The 21,480-nt window shown below is 45.8% G+C and overlaps 1 protein-coding gene and 2 long non-coding RNA genes across 8 annotated transcripts; 2 read left to right on the plus strand and 1 right to left on the minus strand.

Moving 5' to 3' along the window:
* The first annotated feature begins 9,788 nt into the window (after nt 1-9,788).
* LOC120653705 (transcription initiation factor TFIID subunit 4-like) lies at nt 9,789-10,727 on the plus strand. The gene has a single exon (XM_039931388.1). The coding sequence runs from the start codon at nt 9,789-9,791 to the stop codon at nt 10,725-10,727; it is 939 nt and encodes a 312-aa protein (XP_039787322.1).
* Nucleotides 10,728-12,838: 2,111 nt separating this feature from the next.
* On the plus strand, nt 12,839-19,146 carry LOC120656858. Of its 6 annotated transcripts, none has more exons than XR_005668021.1 (4): nt 12,839-13,085; nt 14,640-15,652; nt 16,133-17,243; nt 17,368-17,674. It is a non-coding gene; the product is annotated as an uncharacterized LOC120656858 (long non-coding RNA). The 6 variants fall into 6 exon arrangements; XR_005668024.1 differs by lacking the exon at nt 17,368-17,674 and adding an exon at nt 18,814-19,146 and having other exon boundaries at nt 12,845-13,085; nt 16,133-16,247; XR_005668022.1 differs by having other exon boundaries at nt 12,845-13,085; nt 16,133-16,247; nt 16,887-17,674.
* On the minus strand, nt 13,876-20,754 carry LOC120656860. The gene is made up of 2 exons (XR_005668025.1): nt 20,566-20,754; nt 13,876-15,300 (listed from the first exon to the last, which is right to left on the minus strand). It is a non-coding gene; the product is annotated as an uncharacterized LOC120656860 (long non-coding RNA).
* Between the last annotated feature and the right edge of the window lie 726 nt (nt 20,755-21,480).

The following is a 21,480-nucleotide window of genomic DNA, read 5'->3' on the forward strand; positions in this document are numbered from 1 at the left end:
AAAATTCAAGAGTTAAAGGCTGCATTTTTTGAGTGGTTCTGGGAAACTTCTGGGAAGGTTGCTGTTCGGACTCTGGCGGCCGCAGCTGCTGAGGTAGGGTTGTTTTCAGCAACCTTTCGCTTTGTCTTTTGTTTGTTTTTTGATTGGTTTTGACTATTTGGTGCAGGAGGCGTCTCCTGATCGGCCTTCGGAGGATATTCGAATGTCCGAGGATCGGAGATCTCCTTCGGGGAATGTTGCTGCTGGTTCTTCCGGGGCTCAGGTCTAAAGATTAGCTTGTGGGGATTTGTTTTGAGGACTTGGAATTGTTTGTAAATATTCCCGTACTGCAGGACGCAAACAGTGCTAGGGTATTGATGAGTTGGGAGGCTTTCAGCCTTGCTCATCCTGGATGCAGCGTTGCGGAGTACTTATGCTGGTCCAGTCGTGATTCGTTGTAACTTTCGTTTTGTTGTCTGAACGCTACCTTCGCAAAGCTTTTCAAAGTGTATAAAATTCTTTCTAGGCCTATTATTGCACCTTTCGGGTTGCCTTTCTGTGCGTATCCTTCGATTTGTCCTTCTGGATGCAACCTTCGAGATTCCTTCTTCTCATCCTTCGAGGTGCTTTGAAATGCGCATCCTTCGAGATGCTTTGATCTGCGCATCCTTCGAGATGTTTTGATGTGTGCATCCTTCGAGATGCTTTGTTCGCATCCTTCGGGGTGTTCTGATAAGTGCATCCTTCGAGATGATTTGATGTGTACATCCTTCGAGATGCTTTGATGTGTGCATCCTTCGAGATGCTTTGATGTGTGCATCCTTTTAGATGCTTTGATGAGTGCATCCCTCGAGATGCTTTGTTCTCATCCTTCGGGATGTTTTGATATGTGCATCCTTCGAGGTGCTTTGTTACACTTGGTAAAAACACTTCCTGTATTCTTCGGCTTCGTTAGTGGTGTTAGGACCCGAGGAGTTAAGTGCGAGAGGAATTTTAAGAAAAACGTCTCCCCCCTTTCTCGCACTTGGTTCGTTGGTGTCCCTATTTCGAAGGTTTGGGGTTTGTGCTTTTGGTGCGTTAGTGCTTTGGTGGTCGTGATTCGTTCGGGTAACAAGTTGTTGCCATAAGAGGCAATGCGCGCAAATTTTGTTGGAAAAACGTCTCCCCCCTTACCTGCGCAGCGTTGTCTCATTGGTTTGTCGAATGATGGATGCCGAGGGTTCGGAAAGAAAAAACGTCTCCCCCCTTTCTGGCATCCGTCTTTCGATTCTTTCGAGTCGCTTTTTTTTGCCGTAGGTTTTTTGGTTCGGACCACTTGTAAGGTCTTAGCCCCTGCTTTTTTGCACTCATTGAGCGTTTGCTTTTTTGCCGAAGGTTTTTTGGTTCGGACCATTTGTAAGGTCAAAACCCCTTGGCGTTTCTGCACTTATTGTGCTCTTGTGCCGAAAGTTTTTGGGTTCGGACCTTTTGAAAGGTCGAAGTCCCTTGGTGTTTTTGCACTTATTGTGCCTTTGTGCCGAAGGTTTTTTTGGTTCGGACCATTTGTATGGTCGAAGCCCCTTGGCGTTTTTGCACTTATTGTGCATTTGTGCCGAAGGTTTTTTGGTTCGGACCTTTTGAAAGGTCGAAGCCCCTTGGCGTTTTTGCACTTATTATGCGTTTGTGCCGAAGGTTTTTTGGTTCGGACCTTTTGAAAGGTCGAAGCCCCTTGGCGTTTTTGCACTTATTGTGCGTTTGCATTTCTACCGAAGGTTTTTTGGTTCGGACCATTTGTATGGTCGAAGCCCCTTGGCGTTTTTGCACTTATTGTGCGTTTGTGCCGAAGGTTTTTTGGTTCGGACCTTTTGAAAGGTCGAAGCCCCTTGGCGTTTTTGCACTTATTGTGCGTTTGCTTTTCTGCCGAAGGTTTTTTGGTTCGGACCATTTGTATGGTCGAAGCCCCTTGGCGTTTTTGCACTTATTGTGCGTTTGCGATGATAAGTATGCAAAGTTTGCGGGTTCTGCATACTTTGCTAACTTACTGTTTAGTTTAGCATGCAGATGCTTGCCGAAGCTTGCCATTTTGGCTGCTTAGGCGAGAGTGACACTGTTTGGGGAAAATTCATTGTATTTAGATAGTTTACACTGGGTCCACCTCGTCAAAAACCCCACCTCCTGTGCGGAGTTTCCCCTTGTGAGGAAAAGAGTACGGCCCGTTTACATTGTATGAAATAACTAAAAATAAACGCGAAGGTCCGCGATCGCTTATAGATTCGCGATGCGTCCTTTTTACAAACTTAAATGTAGTATTTTTTGAGGCTGTCGGCATTCCATGGATGCTGCAGCTCTTTGCCTTCGGCGTCGGACAAGTGAAATGACCCTGGCCTGTTGCTTTTTATTACAAGGAATGGTCCTTCCCACTTGGGTTGTAGTTTGCTGGAGGTTTCGGCATTTGACTTCCTTTTTAGGACCCAGTATCCGACTGCGATGTCCTTTTTCACTATTTTCTTGTCTCTCCACTTTGTTGTTTCTTGTTGATACTTTTCTAGATTTTCCGAAGCTTGCAAGATGTCTAGCTCTATGAGGTCTTTGTCCTCAGAGGGTGTGTCCTTGACTTGATGGGTCACCCTTAGGCTTCGATTTTTAAGCACTTCTGGTGTCATTGCTTCAGCACCATATAGTAGCCTGAATGGAGTGAACTTGGTGGTTCTTGATTCTGAGGTGTTGTGGGACTAGATGACCTTCGGGAGTTCATCTGCCCATTTACCCTTTTTCTGATCAAACAGACACTTCTTGATGTTGCCGAAGATGATGCCATTGGCCCTTTCGACAGCCCCGTTTGATTGTGGGTGGTACACCGAAGCAAAGATTAGCTTCATGCCCAGACTGTAACAGAATTCTCTGAAGAGCTGCGAATCAAACTGTTTTCCGTTATCGATGGTGATCTCCCTTGGGACCCCGAATCTGCAGACGATGTTCTGCCAAAAGAATTTTCTGATTGTTTCCGATGTGATGTTGATGAGTGGCTTGGCTTCGATCCATTTTGTAAAGTACTCAACAGCAACTGCTGCGTACTTGTAATTACCCTGAGCTGTGGGTAGGGGGCCCACTAGATCAATTCTCCATCTTTGAAGAGGCCAGGTGGGGGGTATCAGCTGAATTGGTTCCGAAGGATTTGTGGACTTTGGGCCCATCATTTGGCATGCTTGGCATGTTTTCACTATGTGTTGAGCATCCTTCAGGGCTGTTGGCCAGAAGAATCCTTGCCTGAAGGCTCTGGAGACAAGTTGTCTGAAGCCAATGTGGGATCCGCAAGACCCGGAGTGAATTTCCTTGAGGAGCTCGATTCCTTCGGTCGTTGAGATGCACTTTAACCATGGGCTGGTTACACCTGACTTGAACAATTCTCCCTCGGAGATAACGTATCCCCTAGCTCTTTGAAACATTTTCTTTTCCTCTTTCTCATTTGACAGCTCAATGTTTCCCCGAAGGTACTCCATTATAGGTGTTCTCCAATCTTCGGCTGAGATGACTGAGATCTGTTTTTCTTTCTTCGGCTTGATCGAAGGTTCTGTGATTTCTTCAAAAAATAGATCTGATGGTAACTGCTCTTTTCTTGATGCTGCCTTCGCCAGTTTGTCTGCTTCGTCGTTCATGTGCCTCGGGATATGAACGATGTCGAAGCCTTTGAAATATTTCTCCATGGATCTAACTGCATCAAGGTACTCGATAAGCTCGGGTTTTCTTGCCTCTGAGTCCTTTTCGATGTGATCTCTGACAACCTTCGAGTCTGTTTTGACTATGAAGTTTTGATGGCCAAGGGCTTTCATTTTGCGAAGTCCCAGGAGCAAGGCTTCGTACTCGGTTGTGTTGTTGGTAGATGACTCTAGGTTGCCGAAGGTAAGGCGTGCTGCGTATCTTGTTTTTGCTCCCGAAGGAGACTCTATGATTACAGCAATTCCCGCTCCGTCGTTACACCAGGCCCCGTCGCAGTGCACGATCCAAGTTTCAGTCGTAGGTTCCTCCTTGAATGTTGGGGATGTCCAATCGGCAATGAAGTCTGCTAGTACTTGTTATTTAATGGTTGTTCTTCTTTCGAAGTCTATATAGAACTCCGAAGCCCATTTTGCAATTCTGACTGAGGCCTCTCTGTTGCTGAACAAGTCATGCAGGGGTTGATCTGTGACCACGATTATCTTGTGAGCTTCGAAATAGTGTTGAAGCTTCCGGGCAGACATGACTACTGCATATGCGATTTTTTCTAGCTCTGAGTACAGGAACTTCGAGCCTGCGAGAGCTTCGGATACGAAATAAACAGGTAGTTGCTTCTTTTTTCCTTCGCTCTCTCTCTCTCTCTCTCGAGCACGAGCGTTGCGCTGACTGCGGAGTAGGATGCTGCGATGTATAGGAGCAACACATCCTTCGGGTCAGGTGAGGTCATTTTGACCATGTTCTGAAGGTGGTTTTTGAGCGCCTTGAGGGCTTCGCTTTGCTCAGGGCCCCACTCAAATTTGTTTGCGTTGCGAAGGACCTTGAAGAATGGTAGGCTTCGGTCTGCAGAGCGTGGGATGAATCTGTTTAGGGCTGCAATCCGCCCTGTAAGTTTCTGTACGTCCCTGATGGACTTTGGCTCCTCCATGTTCCAAAGAGCTTTTACTTTGTCAGGGTTTGCTTCGATGCCTTTGGTTGACACTAGGCATCCTAGCACCTTTCCTTTGTGAACTCCAAAAATGCACTTGCTGGGGTTCAAGGACAGTCCTGCTTTTCTTAAGCTTGCAAAGGTTTCGGCCAGGTCTGCCACGTGGTTGCTTCTTATTGAACTGGTTACAACGATGTCATCAACGTAAGCCAGGACGTTCCTTCTAAGTTGATGCTCTAAGACGACAGAAGACATTCTTGAAAAGGACTGTCCTGCATTCTTTAGTCCTTCGGGCATCCTCACGAAGCAGTAGGTGCCGAAGGGGGTTATGAAACTTGTTTTTTCTTCGTCCTCTTTCCTCATCCAGATCTGATGGTATCCGGAGAAACAGTCCAGTAGAGACATCAGTTGACTGTTTGCTGCATCATCGACGACTCTGTCGATCCTTGGCAATGGAAAATCATCCTTCGGACAGGCTTTATTGAGGTCAGTGAAGTCAATGCACATGCACCATTTGTCGTTCTTCTTTTTGACCGGCACAGTATTTGCCAGCAATGTTGGGTACTTGACTTCTCTAATGACATTTGCATCTAGCAGTCTCTGGACTTCGGCCTTGACTGCTGCAACTTTTTCATCTGCCATTTTGCGAAGCTTCTGCTTCTTCGGCTTGATGTTTGGGTTGGTGTCCAGGCGATGCTCGATGATGTCTCTGCTGACTCCCCGAAGGTCGTTGGCGGACCATGCAAAAACATCTTGGTTCTTGCGGAGGAACTCGAGAAGTTCTTTCTCCTCTTCAGGCTCTAGCGTTGCATTGATAGTCACCATTTTGTCGGGGAGGTGTACATCGAGGGGGACTTTCTTGACTTCACAGTCTTCTTCGAAGGTTGTTTTCTCGCTGTCCCCTTGATGCTTTTCGATGGTAACTGGCTTGGATTCAGTCCGAAGATTGTGCACATTTTTCTGTCCTGGGGTGTATCCCCGTTCAATGTCCCGAGCAAGTTGCTGATCCCCGCGAACGGTGATGACCCCTGCGGGAGCTGGCATTTTCATGCACAAGTATAGTTGATGGACGATAGCTTCGAACTTGTTACTTGTTCCTCTTCCTAAGATTGCGCGGTATGGGTACGACATTTCTACCACGTCGAAGGTGATGTGCTTTGTTCTTGTGTTGGCCGTATCTCCGAAGGACACGGGGAGTGACAGTTTGCCTATTGCGTTCACTCTCTTTCCTCCGAATCCCATTAAAGGGATTTCCGAAGGCTGAAGCAGGCTTCGGTCGATACCCATCTTATCGAAGGTATCGGAGAAGATGATGTCTGCAGAACTGCCGGTGTCAACTAGTATCTTGCCAATCCTCCAGCCCTGAATGTTTGCCTCGATGACAAGAGCGTCCGTGTGTGGGTAGCTGATGAGGTTGACATCTTCTTCAGAGAAGGTGATCGGAGAGTGTGACCACTGGGTTCTCTTGGTTGGACCTTCGGAGACGATGCAATGGACTTGCCTGAAGTAGTCCCTGCGTTGCCTCTTGTTTTCGAAGTCCAGGGTAGAACCTCCGGAGATGGGCATGATCATGCCGAAGGATGGTAGTGCCGCGGGTTGGCTGTTTGTGTTTTGGTTTTCTTGTTTTGGTGGGTGAGCTGGGGGTGGTGGTAGCTGCTCCTGAGTGGGTTGAGCTTGGGTTGTGGGTTGAAGGGTTTGCGTTGGAGGGTTTGGCTGCGGCTGCCAACTGTGATTGTAGTTGTAGTTAAACATGGGTGGGCGGTATGCTTGTGTAAATGGTTGAGGTGGAACGAACGGAGGCTGTGTGTACTGAATTTGTTGAGGTTGTAGGGTCTGTGGCCATGTAGTGTGCCCAACTAGCTTGGCCTTTTTCTCGGCCTCCATTCTGTCAAGGGTTTTTTTTCTTCTCCGGACACTGGTTTGTTCTGTGGTCGGAGTCAGATCCATGGAAGTGACAAAAGAATTTTTTGGGATCATGGGAAGGTCCACGACCTCGGCCCCTTCCTCTGCCGCGACCTCTGCCTCGTGCCCCGGACGAAGGCTGCTTGTCGTTTGAGCGTTGGGGCTCCGGCTCTGGTGGTGTCATGAGGGGATCGAAGGTTATCTGATCCTCATCTTCGTGCGAAGTTTCCAGAGGTAAGATGAGCTGGTGTGCTGGCTGCTGTTCTTGCTTCCATGTTTGCTGGTTGTATTTTTCAGCCTGACGCATGATTCTTCTTTGCTCGACCCTTCTGCGATGGTCGGCGTCTGACTTCGCATACTTTTCTGCTTCTGAATAAAGTTCCTCTAGAGTCCTCGGAGGCTCTCTTATGAGGTGAGAGGCAAGCTGACCAGGCAGGAGTCCCTCGATGCATTTTTCTATCGCATCTTTCTCTGGGAAGTTTGGAATTTGAGCCTTCTTTTGGACGAACCTCCGGAAGTAGTCATAGAGAGGTTCGCGGTCATGCTGGGAGCACTTGAAATCTTTGACAGTGTTGGTAGTGAGCCTTCTGAAGCCCTGGAAGTCCTGGAGGAGCCTTCCTTTCAGCTGATACCAATTGTTGATTGATTGCGGAGGCAGGTACGAATACCAGTTAGCCACAGAACCTTCGCAGGCCATGACGAAGGACTTGGCCATGGTGGAGTCGTCGCCTCCGGTCGAAGCGATGGTTGCTTCGTAGGCCATGAGGAACTGAGTTGGATCTGTTGTGGCGTTGTACTTGGGGAGCTGAGTTGGCTTGTAGCCGAGCGGCCATGACGTTCGCTGCAGAGCGACTGAGAGTGGTGAGGTCGGGTTAAATGGGAGGTTGACCGGCGGTGGCCTTTGGTTCTCATTATGAGCGAAGGCTGTCTGTAGGATGACGCGGTTTTCTTGCTGGGAGGAACCTTCGGGCATTTCTTGGTATGCCCTCTGTAAGCTTTCAACTTCTGCCTCCATCTCTGCTAGCCTGCGCCTGGCCTCGGCTAGCTTGTTGGCTTGGTCCATTGCCCTCTTTTTGGTAGCAAGCTGGGCTTCGATGTTCTTTTTCTTCATTTCGAGGGCTTTGAGCTTGAGTGTTGTTTCTGTGAGTTGATGAACTTCGGCGTTTTCAATGTTATCAAACAGGTCTCCATGAGCAACTTCGTTGTTGATGTCTTCCATTTGTGGGTTGGCTCCTTCGTGCTGTGGTTGGGGGCCGTCGAGGGTGCGGCCAGGCTCAGTGGAGGTGCTTGTGGTGCCGGCGGTGGCTTTCTTCTTCGCTGGGGCCATCGAGGGTTGTCTTACGTGCTGGAACGGTGGGCGCCGTTGTTGGGATCTTTGCTTCTTAGATGCCCAGACAGGGAGCATGAACAGTAAGTAAGATGATAGAGAAAGTAAATGTCGAACTCTCCAATAATGATCAGAAAATTCCCCCCTTACACTGTGGAGTGAGGGGCTATTTATACCCCTAGCCCTCAGCCAGGTTTTCCTAAATTGCCCCCTCCCAGCTCATTTACAGCTCACTCTCAGCCGGTTCCGGGGTAAAATTACAAGGTGAGAGGTTTACAAATCCGACCTTCTCACGTATTCGGGAGGTGTACAGATCCGACCTTCTCACATATTCACATTTTGCTCACATGTCTTCAACCGATGAAGGATACGACAACCTTCGGGTACCTCCGGGAGTTTGGGTCATAGAGGTTCCTTCGATTGACCAGCCATTATCCTCGTTCCCGGTCGTGGGATCTTTTCCCGAAGGTCTTGATATTCGAGTTTATGCTTCCGGGAGGCCGGTCGCCACCTTCGGCACGACGGAAGTGGCACCCTTCGGTCCGAAGGTCTTGATGTCTGGGCTTGCGCCTCTGTGCAGCCATTCGTTGCCTTCGGCCTTCAGAAGGTTATGTCCTTCGGACCGAAGGTCATGGTTTCTGAGCTTCCGCTTCTTAGAGTTCATCCGGTACCTTCGAGTATGCTTGGCTCCATTTCGTTGTGGCCCTGCAAACAGGTTAGGGAGCATTTCTGAGGGTGAGGGCTTGACCCGAATGTCCAATCCCCAACAAATTAGCATCATTAGATTCGTCTCGCAATTTACAACCCATCTGTGCAAAAAGTTTTGTAAATAGACTTCATTTAGTGCTTCAAATTGGAAGATTCGAAACGCAAATTTTTTTTGCGTTTACACCCTACCGAACTAAACACGGCCTATGTATCAATGTGAACGTTGTAGCAATTTTTGTTCCTCATATGAACATGGGAAATATAAGTGCCTATATTGCGGGGTAGTGTCTTGAGTTGCACGGTTTCATTTCTAGGAACAGAAAGGAGTTGTTTGGATGATTCTCCTTAAAAGCGCACTGAACTCTGAGCATGAAAGCTCTCGTAAGAGTAAGTATTATGGTGGATTATAATGGCGACCGCAATAGTTAGCTATTTAGCTAGTTAGATCTAATGTGACAATGAAAAAATAGGAGAGAGAGTAGTCACTAGTGACGAGCAAATAGCTGATCTATTTCACGTAGCTCAAGAATATGTGAGAGGAGCGTGTGGGTCCAATAGTATAAAATAGTCTTTTCTTTTCTCTTCCATTTATACATTAGCAAACTACATAGCTAGTATTAGATATTACTATTGCGGACGCCCTAAATAGGTTGAATGTTGAGGTGGAGGAGAGAAAAGAGAAGAGAGAGGAGAAGTGAGTTGTTAGTTCACAATCAGTTTCGACACAAGAATCAAGAAATTTTATGAGATAGACAAATGAGTCATGTATTAATGGTGGAGAGTTAAACCACTATATAAATGGGCTGAGAGATGAGCTGCAAAGATTCTTATAATCAGCAGGAGACTACATCATTAGTCCTGCTCTAATAAAAAAAACCCACTTGTTCTATCTTTCTACAAATACTCCCACTCGGACAGTCTTGATTGAATGAATTCTTGATAACAGGCCGGACAGCCAATTTAGGCACGTGTCTTCTTGGATCAAACCACCATCACTTTTTTTTTATTTATGCAGAGACAAATGAGATGATAGCCTGTTACTGTTGGATAGCCTGGTCCAGCAGCCCATCTAGGCCCAATTCTGAACAGAGCCTAGCAGACGGACAGACGGGCCGCGTGCGGGTGGTGTGACTGTGTGATTACCAATCTTTCCGCTTGCGTGCACGGCAACCTTCCAACACACAACTGAGAGCAACTCCAGTGGAGGCCGGACAAAAATACTCCAGTGGGCTCCTATTTCGACTTGCATTTTGCATGGTCTCCAAATTCCACTCTCAAAGCCTCAGGAATAGGAGCCTCCTCCTATTCACCCTCCGATTCGTGGGTCCCACCTCCTCCATCGCTGCTCCCCCTCCCGCTCTCCCGGGCTTCTCCCGCGCCGCCACCCACCGACGACGTCGACAGCTCCGGCGAGGCCGACGGACCGGCGGCGGCCTTGGCCCGGGCCCCCGCGTGGCCGGATCTGCCGCAGGCGGTGGCGGATCCGCCACCCGATCTCCGCACCGGCCGCCTCCCGACCTCCCCGCCGGTCGCCTCCCGCTGCTTCCTGACCTTCGCGTCGTCCGCCTCGGACCACCCGCCGGGCCGCCGCTCCTACGCCGTCGCCGGCCCCTTCCCGTCGCCGACCCCTTCCCGCAGCCGCACGCCGCCGTCGTCGATGCCGGTCCCTTCCCGCTCACCGCCGCCGAATCTGATTTTTTCCTCGCCCTCCGGGAGAGGGATGCCGAGGTGGAGGAACTGGAGGCGGATCTTGGAGGCTTCTCGCGCTGCAGGCGGATCACCATGGCCATGGTCTCGCTGGCGGCGCTGGCCGGCATCGGGTGCGCGGCAGAGGTGGCCGCAGCGGCGGTCGCGGCGGAGTCAGGCCCTCGCCACGCCTGCTCGCCAATCCGTCCACCCTCGCCATGCCAGCTCCTTCGCGCCATCCCACAAGCCGCTGTCGGGCCCCAGCTCCTTCGCATCGCCGTGCATGCCGCCGTCAGGGCCGTGCTCTTCACACCGCCGCGCTTGCCGCCGTCAGGGCCATCCCCTGCTCCTGCTCCTCCGCAGCGCTGCCGTGTTCCGGGCCAGCCGGGCGCCCCTGCTCCTCCGCGCCGCGACGGCCGAGCTGCGACGCACATGCCGCAGCCCCGAGCAGCGGATTGCTCGCCGCTCAGCTCCATTGTGTCGCCCACCAAGAACGGCGCATGGTGAATCCACCGGAGGCTCCAGGAGCTCAAGAACGTCGATTTGATCTGAGGCAAGAGAGAGATGTGACAGAGATGCCCGTCGATTTGATACCTTCCCCAAGAACTGGCCGAGCTCGGTGCTAGTCTCCATGGAGAGAGGCGAGAAAGATGTGAGAGAGAGAGAGAGGCCAGAGAGATGCGAGAGAGACAGACCAGAGAGAGGCCAGAGAGAGGTGCGAGAGAGATGCATCGGGAGGGGAGAAAAAAAAAGCCAAAAATTGATGAGACACTGACAGATGGGTTCCACATGTCATATGAGAGTAGGGACTGAAATTTGAAGACTCATACTAGAGTAAGGCCCTGTTCTCTTGGCTTGTTTCGGCTTGTTTTTTCTCATAAAATACTATTAAATCAGTCAAAATCAGCCGGCTTTCAGATCAGCCGAACACCCCCTAAAAATTATAGTCTCTAAAAATAGAAGGAGTTCCTAATCAATAAAGTAGAAATCGAAAATAGGGACTAATCAATAAAGTAGAAATCGAAAATAAAAATTATCGCTGGAGATGCTCTACGCGGCTCTCTCCCCTAAAAAAACAAAATACCAAAACTCGCCGCTATCTTTCGTTGGACATGAATCCCAAGAGATGCCGTTGCCATCAATCCCTGTCCGAGGCAGCGACAGCGAAAGGATACGCAAAAAAATTTAGCTGCCTTGTTGTTGTTTAGATCCTGTAAAAACTTGAACCAAATTTACCGTTACAATTTTCAATCCAAGATTAGTTGAATTAAATTTATATCTATTTCTAAAATAAGTAAGGTTTTCACCTAAATTTTTGATTTAGTTCGTTATGTGTCATTAACAACTGGATTTTAATCCATCTCGTATGAAAATCGGAACAACCCTCTTTAATCGACTACTATATATATCCGATACTTATAGCAACTCTTTCCGTAGCAACGCACGGGTATAATTTCTAGTATAATCTAATTACAAAACTAATTACACGGATGAACAGAAAAAATCGCGAGATGAATCTATTAATCTAATTAATCCATCATTAGAGGTTCTTTACTGTAGCACGATATTGTCTAATCATGGTCCAATTAGACTTAAAAAATTGGTCTCGTAATTATACCTGAAAGTTATGAAATGAGTTTCTGTCAATTATCAATATTTAATATTTCTAATTAGTGGTCAAACATTCAAAGTTACTGTAGCACTGAAATTTTTTTGGATCTAAACAAGGACAGCCAAATCATTTTTAAATCGACAATGGGCCATGTTTAAATCTTTTCGTAATTTTTTTGGAAAGATAATCTTGCTATTTATGAGTATTAAATAAAATTCATTTACAAAACTTTTCGTTCGGATGGGTTATAAATCGCGAGATGAACCTAATGAGTCTAGTTAATCCATAAATAATTCATAATTAGCGGATGATTACTATAACATCACTGTTGCAAATTATGAATTAAATATGCTCATTAGATTTATCTCGCGATTTACAATCCATTCGTACAAAAAAATATAAATAAATTTTGTTTAATACTTCTTCGATGGGACGTTATTTTTAAATTTTTTTATCTAAACACGGCGTATCAGTTCATTTCGAACCGGAAGTTTCGCCCATCTAGCGCCCGTAAAACACGCCAATCGGCGCAGAAGATCCGAGCGAAGATGTCAAGCAGCGATGTCAAACTCGTGCAAAAAGTTGCTTTCAAAAAAAAAAAAACTCGTGCAAAAAGTTGCGACCCGCTCCTCTCCCGGTGGGACCCCTCTCCTCACCTTGCGCCCGTGGCCGCCCGGCCCAATTGAGCCCTTGTTTAGTTAAAATTTTAATTTTTTTCTGGCACTTGCATGAGACTTAAATTTAAACGAAATAAAAAACACATGCATAGTTTGTATGTAAATCGCGAGACGAATTTAATGAACCTAAGTAGGGCATAATTAGACGCTAAATTAATACAGTAATGCTACAGTAAACAATCTCTAATAATACATTAATTAGGTTCATTAGATTCATCTCGCGATTTACAGACGAGTTATGTAATTAATTTTGTGATTAGTTTATATTTAATATTTTAAATATAAAAAATTCACTTTAAAAAATTTTACGACAACTTGTAAGGCCTGATCCTCCGCGGCTCCGCCGTTGCCTTCCCCTTCCCTTCCCTACTAGACCTGCCACGGAACAGAACACGCGCGCGCTTCCATTCCCAAGCCCCCGCCGAAGCGGAGCACACGCCACCGGCCACCAAGGGACCCTTCCCGAGCAGGCTAGCGCCCTTCCTTGGCTCCTTGCCGTCCTCCACCTCCTCTCCTCCAGGGGACCGCCGCGTAGCTGGGATCCGCCCCGGCACAGCCCGACTTCTCCGCTCGCTGGTAAGGAATCCCTGTCCCGCTTCCTTGCACGGGTTGTTCGGAGAGCGAGCGAGTTCCGTTGCGCGCGGTACATAGGACAGGATATTTTCTCTGCTGCTACGACTCCGAGTCCGAGCGATTGGATCCGGTTATCGCCTGCTGCTGCTGGGATGGATGCCCCGATACATCCGCCCATCCAGCCTGCCGCGGAGTGATTCCGCGCCAGCGGCGGGAGGGCGTGCCGATTGATGGGGTTTAACTGGCTGCGAAACTCGTGTAATCTTCATCTTTGACTCGCCGTAGAAATCCGTCTATTCTTAGCCTCTGCGGCTGGTCCAAATTAAGGTCAACGGATGGCGGGGTAGGCAGGCTGGCCGGAGCTTGGCCAGCCATGTGAGTGGTTTGGTGGCTGTGGAGACACAGATCGTACCTAACTTAAACTAATTGAATAATTGAGTGGATTATAGCATGGGTAGATGGTATTAATAAACTAGGGTGGAATCTCCCTTGCTAGAAGGTTCTGGGGGAGAACCAACCGCTGTCTCGTTAGAGATCAATTAGTTCGTCGAGGGACTAAACTCTAACGAGGCTCCAGGTTGGTTCTTGGGCCAGACAGAGATTGTTCATACGATGCATTGCTCTTTCTAGTTTTCTAGCGTAGCTGCTTCAATAATTTCGGCTTGCTCCTTCAATAATTTCGGCTTGCTCCGGGTAAGCTGTTCTGCAAATTATTAGCCTTGTTATATGTTGTTAAATTTCGTGGATCTAATAAAATGGACGGTTGGTTCCCAATTTCTAGTTTGGCTAGGGATTTTCATGAATATCAGTACATGAGCAGGCCAGTCATATTTATTTGATTAGACCAAAACTAGCACAATAACAAGATCTGTCCTTGGCCTCACCCCTTTTCCAGTCATATGAGGTGAAAATATATGATGCAGTAGGACGTATGCAGATTCCTTTACGCAGTACAACATATAAACTTGTTTTTGCTTCTTTTGTCCATGTCAGCTATTGAGAGTTTGATACATTGCTTTGCCTTGAGATCAGAAGAATAGGACATATGCATACCTCTGATTTATCTCAACTGATAAAACGAATAATAACCAGTTAACCCAACTGCATCACATATATGATATGCAATCAAGATTGAAACACTGGCTAGTTTATGCTTCACCCACTGAAATGCTCACACAAAATGATGCTTTGAGTCTGTGATCGCCTGTCTTGGTAATGCATAAAGTAAACACAGTGATACATTTTCCTTTTCCTATTCAGCTGGGACCTTTCTTTATGACAATCAGTTAGTCAGTTGCACCATAACATGTAATATAGTCCAGAGCTTTCAGCAACCAATTTATTAGCCAAATGATGATTTCTCCCTTATATTACCAATTGTTTCCCCTCTAGCCTTCAGGGGCTTCCTTACTGCAGAAATAGTAGTGTGTTTTTTTTTGTTCTGTTCCTTGGTTATCTTGCTACTTTTACCATGCCATACATGCATTATGTGCTCTTCCCACTTCATCGCATCACAAGTCTCTAGAGTTCTGATGGCCTTCAACACTCAAAATGCAGCCTTCAATTGATGGCCTCACCTTCAGCACCGACCGAGCTAAGTCGGGAAGCTGCTCGTCAGTCTCTGATCGCAATCTCCCAGTCTGTTCCAGAGACACCTTCACCCCAGACGGTGAAGACACCGATCTCCATTGCAGAGAACGGGAAGCTGGACGATGGGGCTGACAAGTACAGATCAAAACTGATGTCCATCACAGACCTGTCTTCTGATGCCCAACCTACGCTGTGCCCTCCTAAGGATGTTACCGCTTAACCGTGTGATGGTCGCTGATTGATGTGGATGTGCGGACATGATGCATCAGTTCTTATGCTGATGCTTTGAACATTTCACTGTCTTGCATTGAACTGAGCTTATGTTACTAGCCCTTTTTCTTGGCAGTTGGTGCCTGTTTTATGATACATTAACGGAAACAGGTGGAAACATACTGTACAGTTTCCTGACTGATGATAAGGAACAATTTAATCTGAACATGCTTGGATTCTTTTCAAGGACATTTTTGGACAGGTAGGAATCTAGCCAAATCATGTCGGATTGGCATGCCAGTCTGAAGTGGCTTAGTCTAATCCCCGTGTTTCATTGCTAAATATGATGCAACCCGTGAGGATCTTTTCCCTTTTTTGCATTCTCAAATCTCAATCATGAATTCTCAGAAAACGTTTTCTGCAAAAGAAAAAAAATCTCAGTAAACGCAGCAGAGAGCTCATTAGCTCATCAGAGAAACAGAAACCAAGGCTTAACCAGATTATTACAGCGTTATGTGCAATTGAGCGAGTGAAGGGCTACTACACATGTCGATCGAACAGGCAGGCGGGCAAGACGCGTCTCATTGGCAATTCTGCCAAACGGGAGACCCGCCATCCATGTTCAACCGACCGCAACACGCGCGCGCGGCGCGTACGGCACGTGAGCGACAGGCGACTCGTCCTCGCCGGAGGCGAAGGCGGGCCGGGGCACCCGCGCGCGGAGCTCCGGATCGCCTTCATCCACCCCGATCGCGGGGCTTCGGTAACGGGTCTCTCTCTCATGTCTGCACCCGCCTCACTGTTGCGCATTTTCTCATTTGAGTTCGGCTCGATCTGACAGTTAGCGATCGCCGGGGATCTAGGTTTTAATTGCTTGGGGGGTGTTAATTGCTTCGCATTTGAGAGGATCACGCCGAGAAGACCGGAAATTAGGGCGAAGTGTTATTGCTAGACGCTAGTGTTTGATGAGGCAGAGCGATTGCAATTTGCACAGATGTAACGTCGCAACTCCCTATTTTCGAAAACATGGCAAACTGATAGACTGCGGTCTATCTGAAGACTCTGGAACTATTCACATTATGAGCCAAACTCTGGAACTTTTGCAAGCATATGGTTTAATGCTTTAATTTTAGAAGACTACCATGTTCAACAATCAACACTTAATATTTTCACATATTTTTGTTTGATGCGACTAATTCTTCAAGTAAAACTTGGTCCGATTGAATAACGCCATCTTCCCCTACTTGCAGGTGGTGCAGAGATGCTGATAGTTGACATGGCATGCCAGCTCACCGCCCATGGACATAATGTCCATGTTTTGGCATCAAACCATGGCAAAACTCGGTGCTTTAAGAAGTCTGTCTTGTAAGGTTCTAAGCTCTAGCAAACGTGTATATTCTTATTACTCTTCTGAGTACATTATCTGCAGTCCATTCTGCTGTACCAAATGTCAACCCCCCTTCAAATAGATTTGCAAGAAGTAACAACCTTGACCATTAAACTTATTGTAGTGGCTTAGATTAGTTTCTAAATGCCATCAATATCTGTCTGGAGATCTCCTAATTATTCCATCTATATTCCCTAAAAAATATTATTCCATCTATACACTTTTATCCTTCCAACTTCTAGTGACAATGGTCAATCAATACACTGTAGAGCTTGATGCTTTATAGTTTATTCTCCTATTTGTTAGTGGCTCTTACCACATAAGTTCCCACTTTGCATTGCCTATGCTCTGTTGATCTTTCTCTTGATGCACTCGTATGACCTGTTGTTAAGAAGTGTAATTTCCACACAATTTCTTTTACATTTCCATTTTGTACATAAAAAATCCGAATCTTCTGGCAGTCTATTTTGCAGATTCTTAGATAGTTTCAGGTAAACCGATGCATAAACATTACACAATTATGACTGCTATTACTGTATTTTTGTTATCTCTAATGAACCTACGATGAAGTCATTCTTAAGCCTCTTGACTTTCTGTCTTCTCTAATAAATGTCCAGGTCATTTTCCAGTTACTGTTTCTGGTGATTGCTTACTTCACCATCTTTTTTTTTTACCTTTGTCATGCTGTCCATGTATATCTCCGATGTATAATTGCGGTATGTGTGCTACTTTGCTTTCCTTCATTTGACACCATATTAGTGGACCAGGATTACACAATGATTCCACTGCTTAAACTAAAGGCCTATCCCGTTGCACTAACATATATTTTCAAAAATAAATCCCCTTGATTTAACTTCAGGTGCCCAATAGATATACCTTTGTGTATCTTTTCAGATTGTATATTATTTGCATTTCCCTGACGTGTTGCTTGCAAAGCACACTACTATTCTTCTGAAGTTATCGCAAGCCCATTGGTAAGATTGAAGCCACGACTGATCTTGTCTTATGTCACTCTATTGCAATTCGTTTCATTCCTCGTTCATAATCTAGACTGTTGTGACACATGCTAAAGGTGTCCATTTTTGTTTTGAAATCAAGGTACGGCGGATTTAATTCTAGTAAACAGCAAGTTCACTGCATCTTCATTTGCTAGGAGCCTAGGACCTAGATGGGTGCAAAATTCTCCACTACGATATTTGGTGATTTGAATATAGAAGTTGATATTGACAGCTTTATATGGAAGAGTTTTCCAGGCTAGACAATGTCTTCTCTAATGTTATTCTTCTACTTTGGACCTCTTGATACTTATATAGTAATACAATGAACCTCACCTGGAACTTGGGCCCAGCTCTTGTCTTGCTGCAAATCTGCAGTAGCCTTTACATTTGTTGGTTCCTTATGTTAACATGTCCTTTATAGTTCTTCAGGCTTCACATTTCACTTATTTTGCTGGCATGGCACATCTGGACATATGGATTTTCATGTGTTGAATTGCCTATCGGATTCCCTGTGCTGGGCAATTGTTGCAAATTTATTTCCATTTACACAAAATCTTTGAGTAAAGGATAGCTGATGCTGTTATGAAAAACACCGTGGATATGTGCCAGACAATAGGCTTGATGGTGTATCACTATTATCTTTAACGCGACTGGTCCAAAGTTTCGGGCAGTCATTTTAATTCATACTTTCATATTACCCTCCCCCCCCCCCTTTTAACAGTATAAGGACCTATCTTCCCAAACAGCTATTGAACATCAACAACTCTTCTTCTTATTTCTTTTGAATTTCAATATTATTTTTCCTCACGGATCAGATAGCAATATCCTGAAACTTCATCTAATTTATCCATCTACCATATGCTTTGCCTTGACTGTCCAGCTTTCTGTTGACTACAATTTTCATGGTTCATGATATAGGCATTTCTCAGCTCTTTGAGTGGATCAAATCGCAAAAGAGTTGGTTGATGCAATGGTAAAAATCAAATGCAATATGTGATTGGTGTAGGTTGCATAGGTGCATAGGATTATGTACTACTACTACTTAAGTATAGCGGCCAGTTTTCATTCAGTAGGGTTCATTCTCGAAGCTATTCTTTTCTTGGCACCGCAGGACCAATGATTCCCAGAATAGTGGATTTGGTCTGCCGGGTCCTGCTTCCTGAAGCTAAGCAGCTTTGCTGCCGGTACCATAATAGATATGCTGCCTTTTGGCCGTCAAGAGGGGCATAAGGCTAGCTTGATGATACGTTTGTTTGATCTCTAGTCTCAAAACAAAAGGTCAATGGTCTGTGCTGCAAAAGGTGCACCGGGCTTTCTTTACTTCATTACCGATGTCCTAGTTCTCTTAAGGGCCCATATCTCTCTCTACACATTTATAATTGTTCAGTCCATCGTGCTCCAGTCCGGCCATAGCCCCAGGCTAGGTCCTAACCATTATTCTATCTGCCTGCCTTGAACTTGATAAATTATATTGCAGAACTTTTGGTTTTAGCCCCTATTCCCATGTTGCTCTATACTAAATTAATCTATGCTTATCGTAATCCAGGGACAGGGAGGGCTAACAGAAGTCCAAGATTCCTTTCTCCCCCGATGGATGGTCCCAGTTGAGTTGGACGTTTTTGGTGGGAAGCGGACAAACCAAAGCAGGTTCCCATTTGGCACCTATATTTTCCTAAACAAAATTAGTCCTTGGCTCCTTGCAGGATGTTTTCCAACAAAAATAATTACACCAAGACATCAGTTTGCAACCTGCTAATCCATATATTCTCCCACCTGGATTGTGCATTTGTGCCCATACTTTAAAGCACAGGAAAGTCTATTCCTTGCCATGGGAGCAATCAAGAGATTGCTTAGATCATTAGCTCACTGATAGTTGACTCGAGCAGGGGCGGATACAGGAGGGGGGCTAGGGGGCTCAAGCCCCCCCTAAGCTCCCCTAATTACACGTAAAACACTGTAGCAAGACCTCCAAATCACCATTAAATCTTCACACAAATCAACATCTCTATTGTTTCAGCCCCCCCTTGCCTCCAATCCTGCATCCGCCACTGGACTCGAGTGTTGTTCCGAACCATCAGTCGGTGGGTGATTCGATCTGTTTATAGCTTGTCATGATTATTTAAGAAGTTGATTATGTCGAAATGTAAAATCTTAATAGAACCAGTTTGCTGCTGGCAAAATTGGATTGGAAGTACTTATACAGGTGGTTCTATACTTTATGATCTTAAGGATGCCTTTTTTCCTTTTGGTGGCCCAGTGGGCAGTGGGTTACAAAGCACTCAAACCGGTCAACCAATCTGACCAGCGCTGCATCGTGGGTCCCAACTAAGTTTAACCTACTTGGCTTCCACTCATCAAGAACTTTAACTACTGTCTTGTTACTTGCAAACAGTTTGTTTTTTCTTGGTCTGTGAGTGGTGTCGTACTCTTTAGACTTTTTGCTTGCATGTGATAGTGAGAGAGTGGTGCAATGGCAGAACTAGGCCCTGCTACCCCTGCCTCTATGCTAACTTGGTCTCCTGTCTCTCTCTTTTTTTTTCTTTTAAAAAAGCAAAGAAAAATCTGGGTCTGCCTTCATGGACCCTGCACTTCCCCGCTCAAATGGAAGCTCCGGACTAAATGAAGAACAAGAATAGGTAGGTGGGACTTGGCAATTGGTATCCTTTCTTATTAAGAAGAATATACACAGTTGAATCCAAGCCAATTGATGTTTGAACTTGCGATTGGATATGTACATCCATATCCTCCATGGATTGCGATATGCTTGTTCCTTGGTTCTCCAAATTTTAGTGAAGCTGCAAAGCTCTTATATACGAACTTGTAAGTACTTAGGTGTGGTTTCTTTGTTAGCTTTCTAAACGTTTGGCTACTGGCTTATTGTTCTCGAGGCAGATTGAATTACACAGTTTATCATTATTTTCTTTCCAGAAATCTTCTTCAATATAACTGAACGTTTTTTTCTCTTGCTAGGATTGAAATAAGTCCATAACGTTGTTTTCCTAAATCGTTCTCCTTGCCAATATGCTTCATTCTGGGATAATTTGTTTTAAATAAATGAATACATAACGCTACCGTGCTCACATTAAAAAAAAACTGGATGGGAAGGTGCAGACTGCTCACATGATTAAGATCCTCTTCTGTTTTTCTTTGATGCATCTCTTTCTTTAAGGGTGGTTTTATCCTATACTACAGCACTGTTCAAACTTGGAATGAGCCACCTACCCAGTGTTAGAGTTAGATGTGCAGGATCATCTAGACTAAGAAGGAACCACTCATATGGATCAAAATCAATACATACCTTGAGACTTGAGCTTCCTGTCTCTGTTCTTGCCTTTAGGATGTGAAGATCGGTAGAGGAGAGTCCTTCCTGTGATTTCTGTGCATTGGTTATGTGATTGGTAGCTTAGAAAAATCAATGGAGAGGTCTCTCCCATCTTCTATTTATATGCACAGCACCACAGGGGGACAGCACCTTGTGGGGTTATGTAGAGCCAGGGGCGGAGCCAGAAAGTCATTTTTTCCATTGTTAGGGGGGGCCAACCATACAAATTTATATAAAAATTTAACCAAAATTTAAATTTCTAGTGTAAATTTTTGGATCATAGGGGGGGCCAGGCCCCTGCCCGCCCCCCTCCCTCCGCCCCTGTGTAGAGCCTTCCAATCAAAGGCACAAGTCCAATTTGGACCTGTATACTAACAGCCATTAGTCAGCAGTAACCTTATCTTTAATGCTGATGTTACTGCCGATATGATCAACCCAACACCCAGGGCACCCACCTGTCTTTCAGGTCTTCAGATGTTAACATGCTGTGTCGTCAAAAGATTACTTCGTTTGTCTGTCTTGGCACAGGTAGAGTCTGATTTTTTTCCAATCAACTTTTCGATCTCATACATTTGTCTGTTGCCCGCTGAGATTTTCAGAGTGGGACGGGGGGCAAGTACACGGCAGAAAACAACGGGGGCTGTGTTTAGTTCCCCTGAAATTTACTGTAGCAGTGCGAAAAACACTGTAGCAATTCGTTTGTTTGTGGTGGATGTTGTCCTGCCATGACCTAACTAGGCTCAAAAGATTCGTTTCACAACGTACATCAAAACTATACAATTAGTTTTTTTATTTACCTACATTTAGTACTCCATGCATGGGTCATTTGCTACATTTAATGTTTCGATGTGATGGAGATGTGATGTTTTTGTGGGGGGTTTTTGTGTCAAC

This window comes from Panicum virgatum, chromosome 1N (assembly GCF_016808335.1).
Source record: "Panicum virgatum strain AP13 chromosome 1N, P.virgatum_v5, whole genome shotgun sequence".
Classification (NCBI taxonomy): Eukaryota; Viridiplantae; Streptophyta; class Magnoliopsida; order Poales; family Poaceae; genus Panicum; species Panicum virgatum.

Bases quoted from the DNA above. Each gene is read 5' to 3' on its own strand.
- LOC120653705 (XM_039931388.1), top strand. From the start codon at position 9,789: ATGGTCTCCAAATTCCACTCTCAAAGCCTCAGGAATAGGAGCCTCCTC.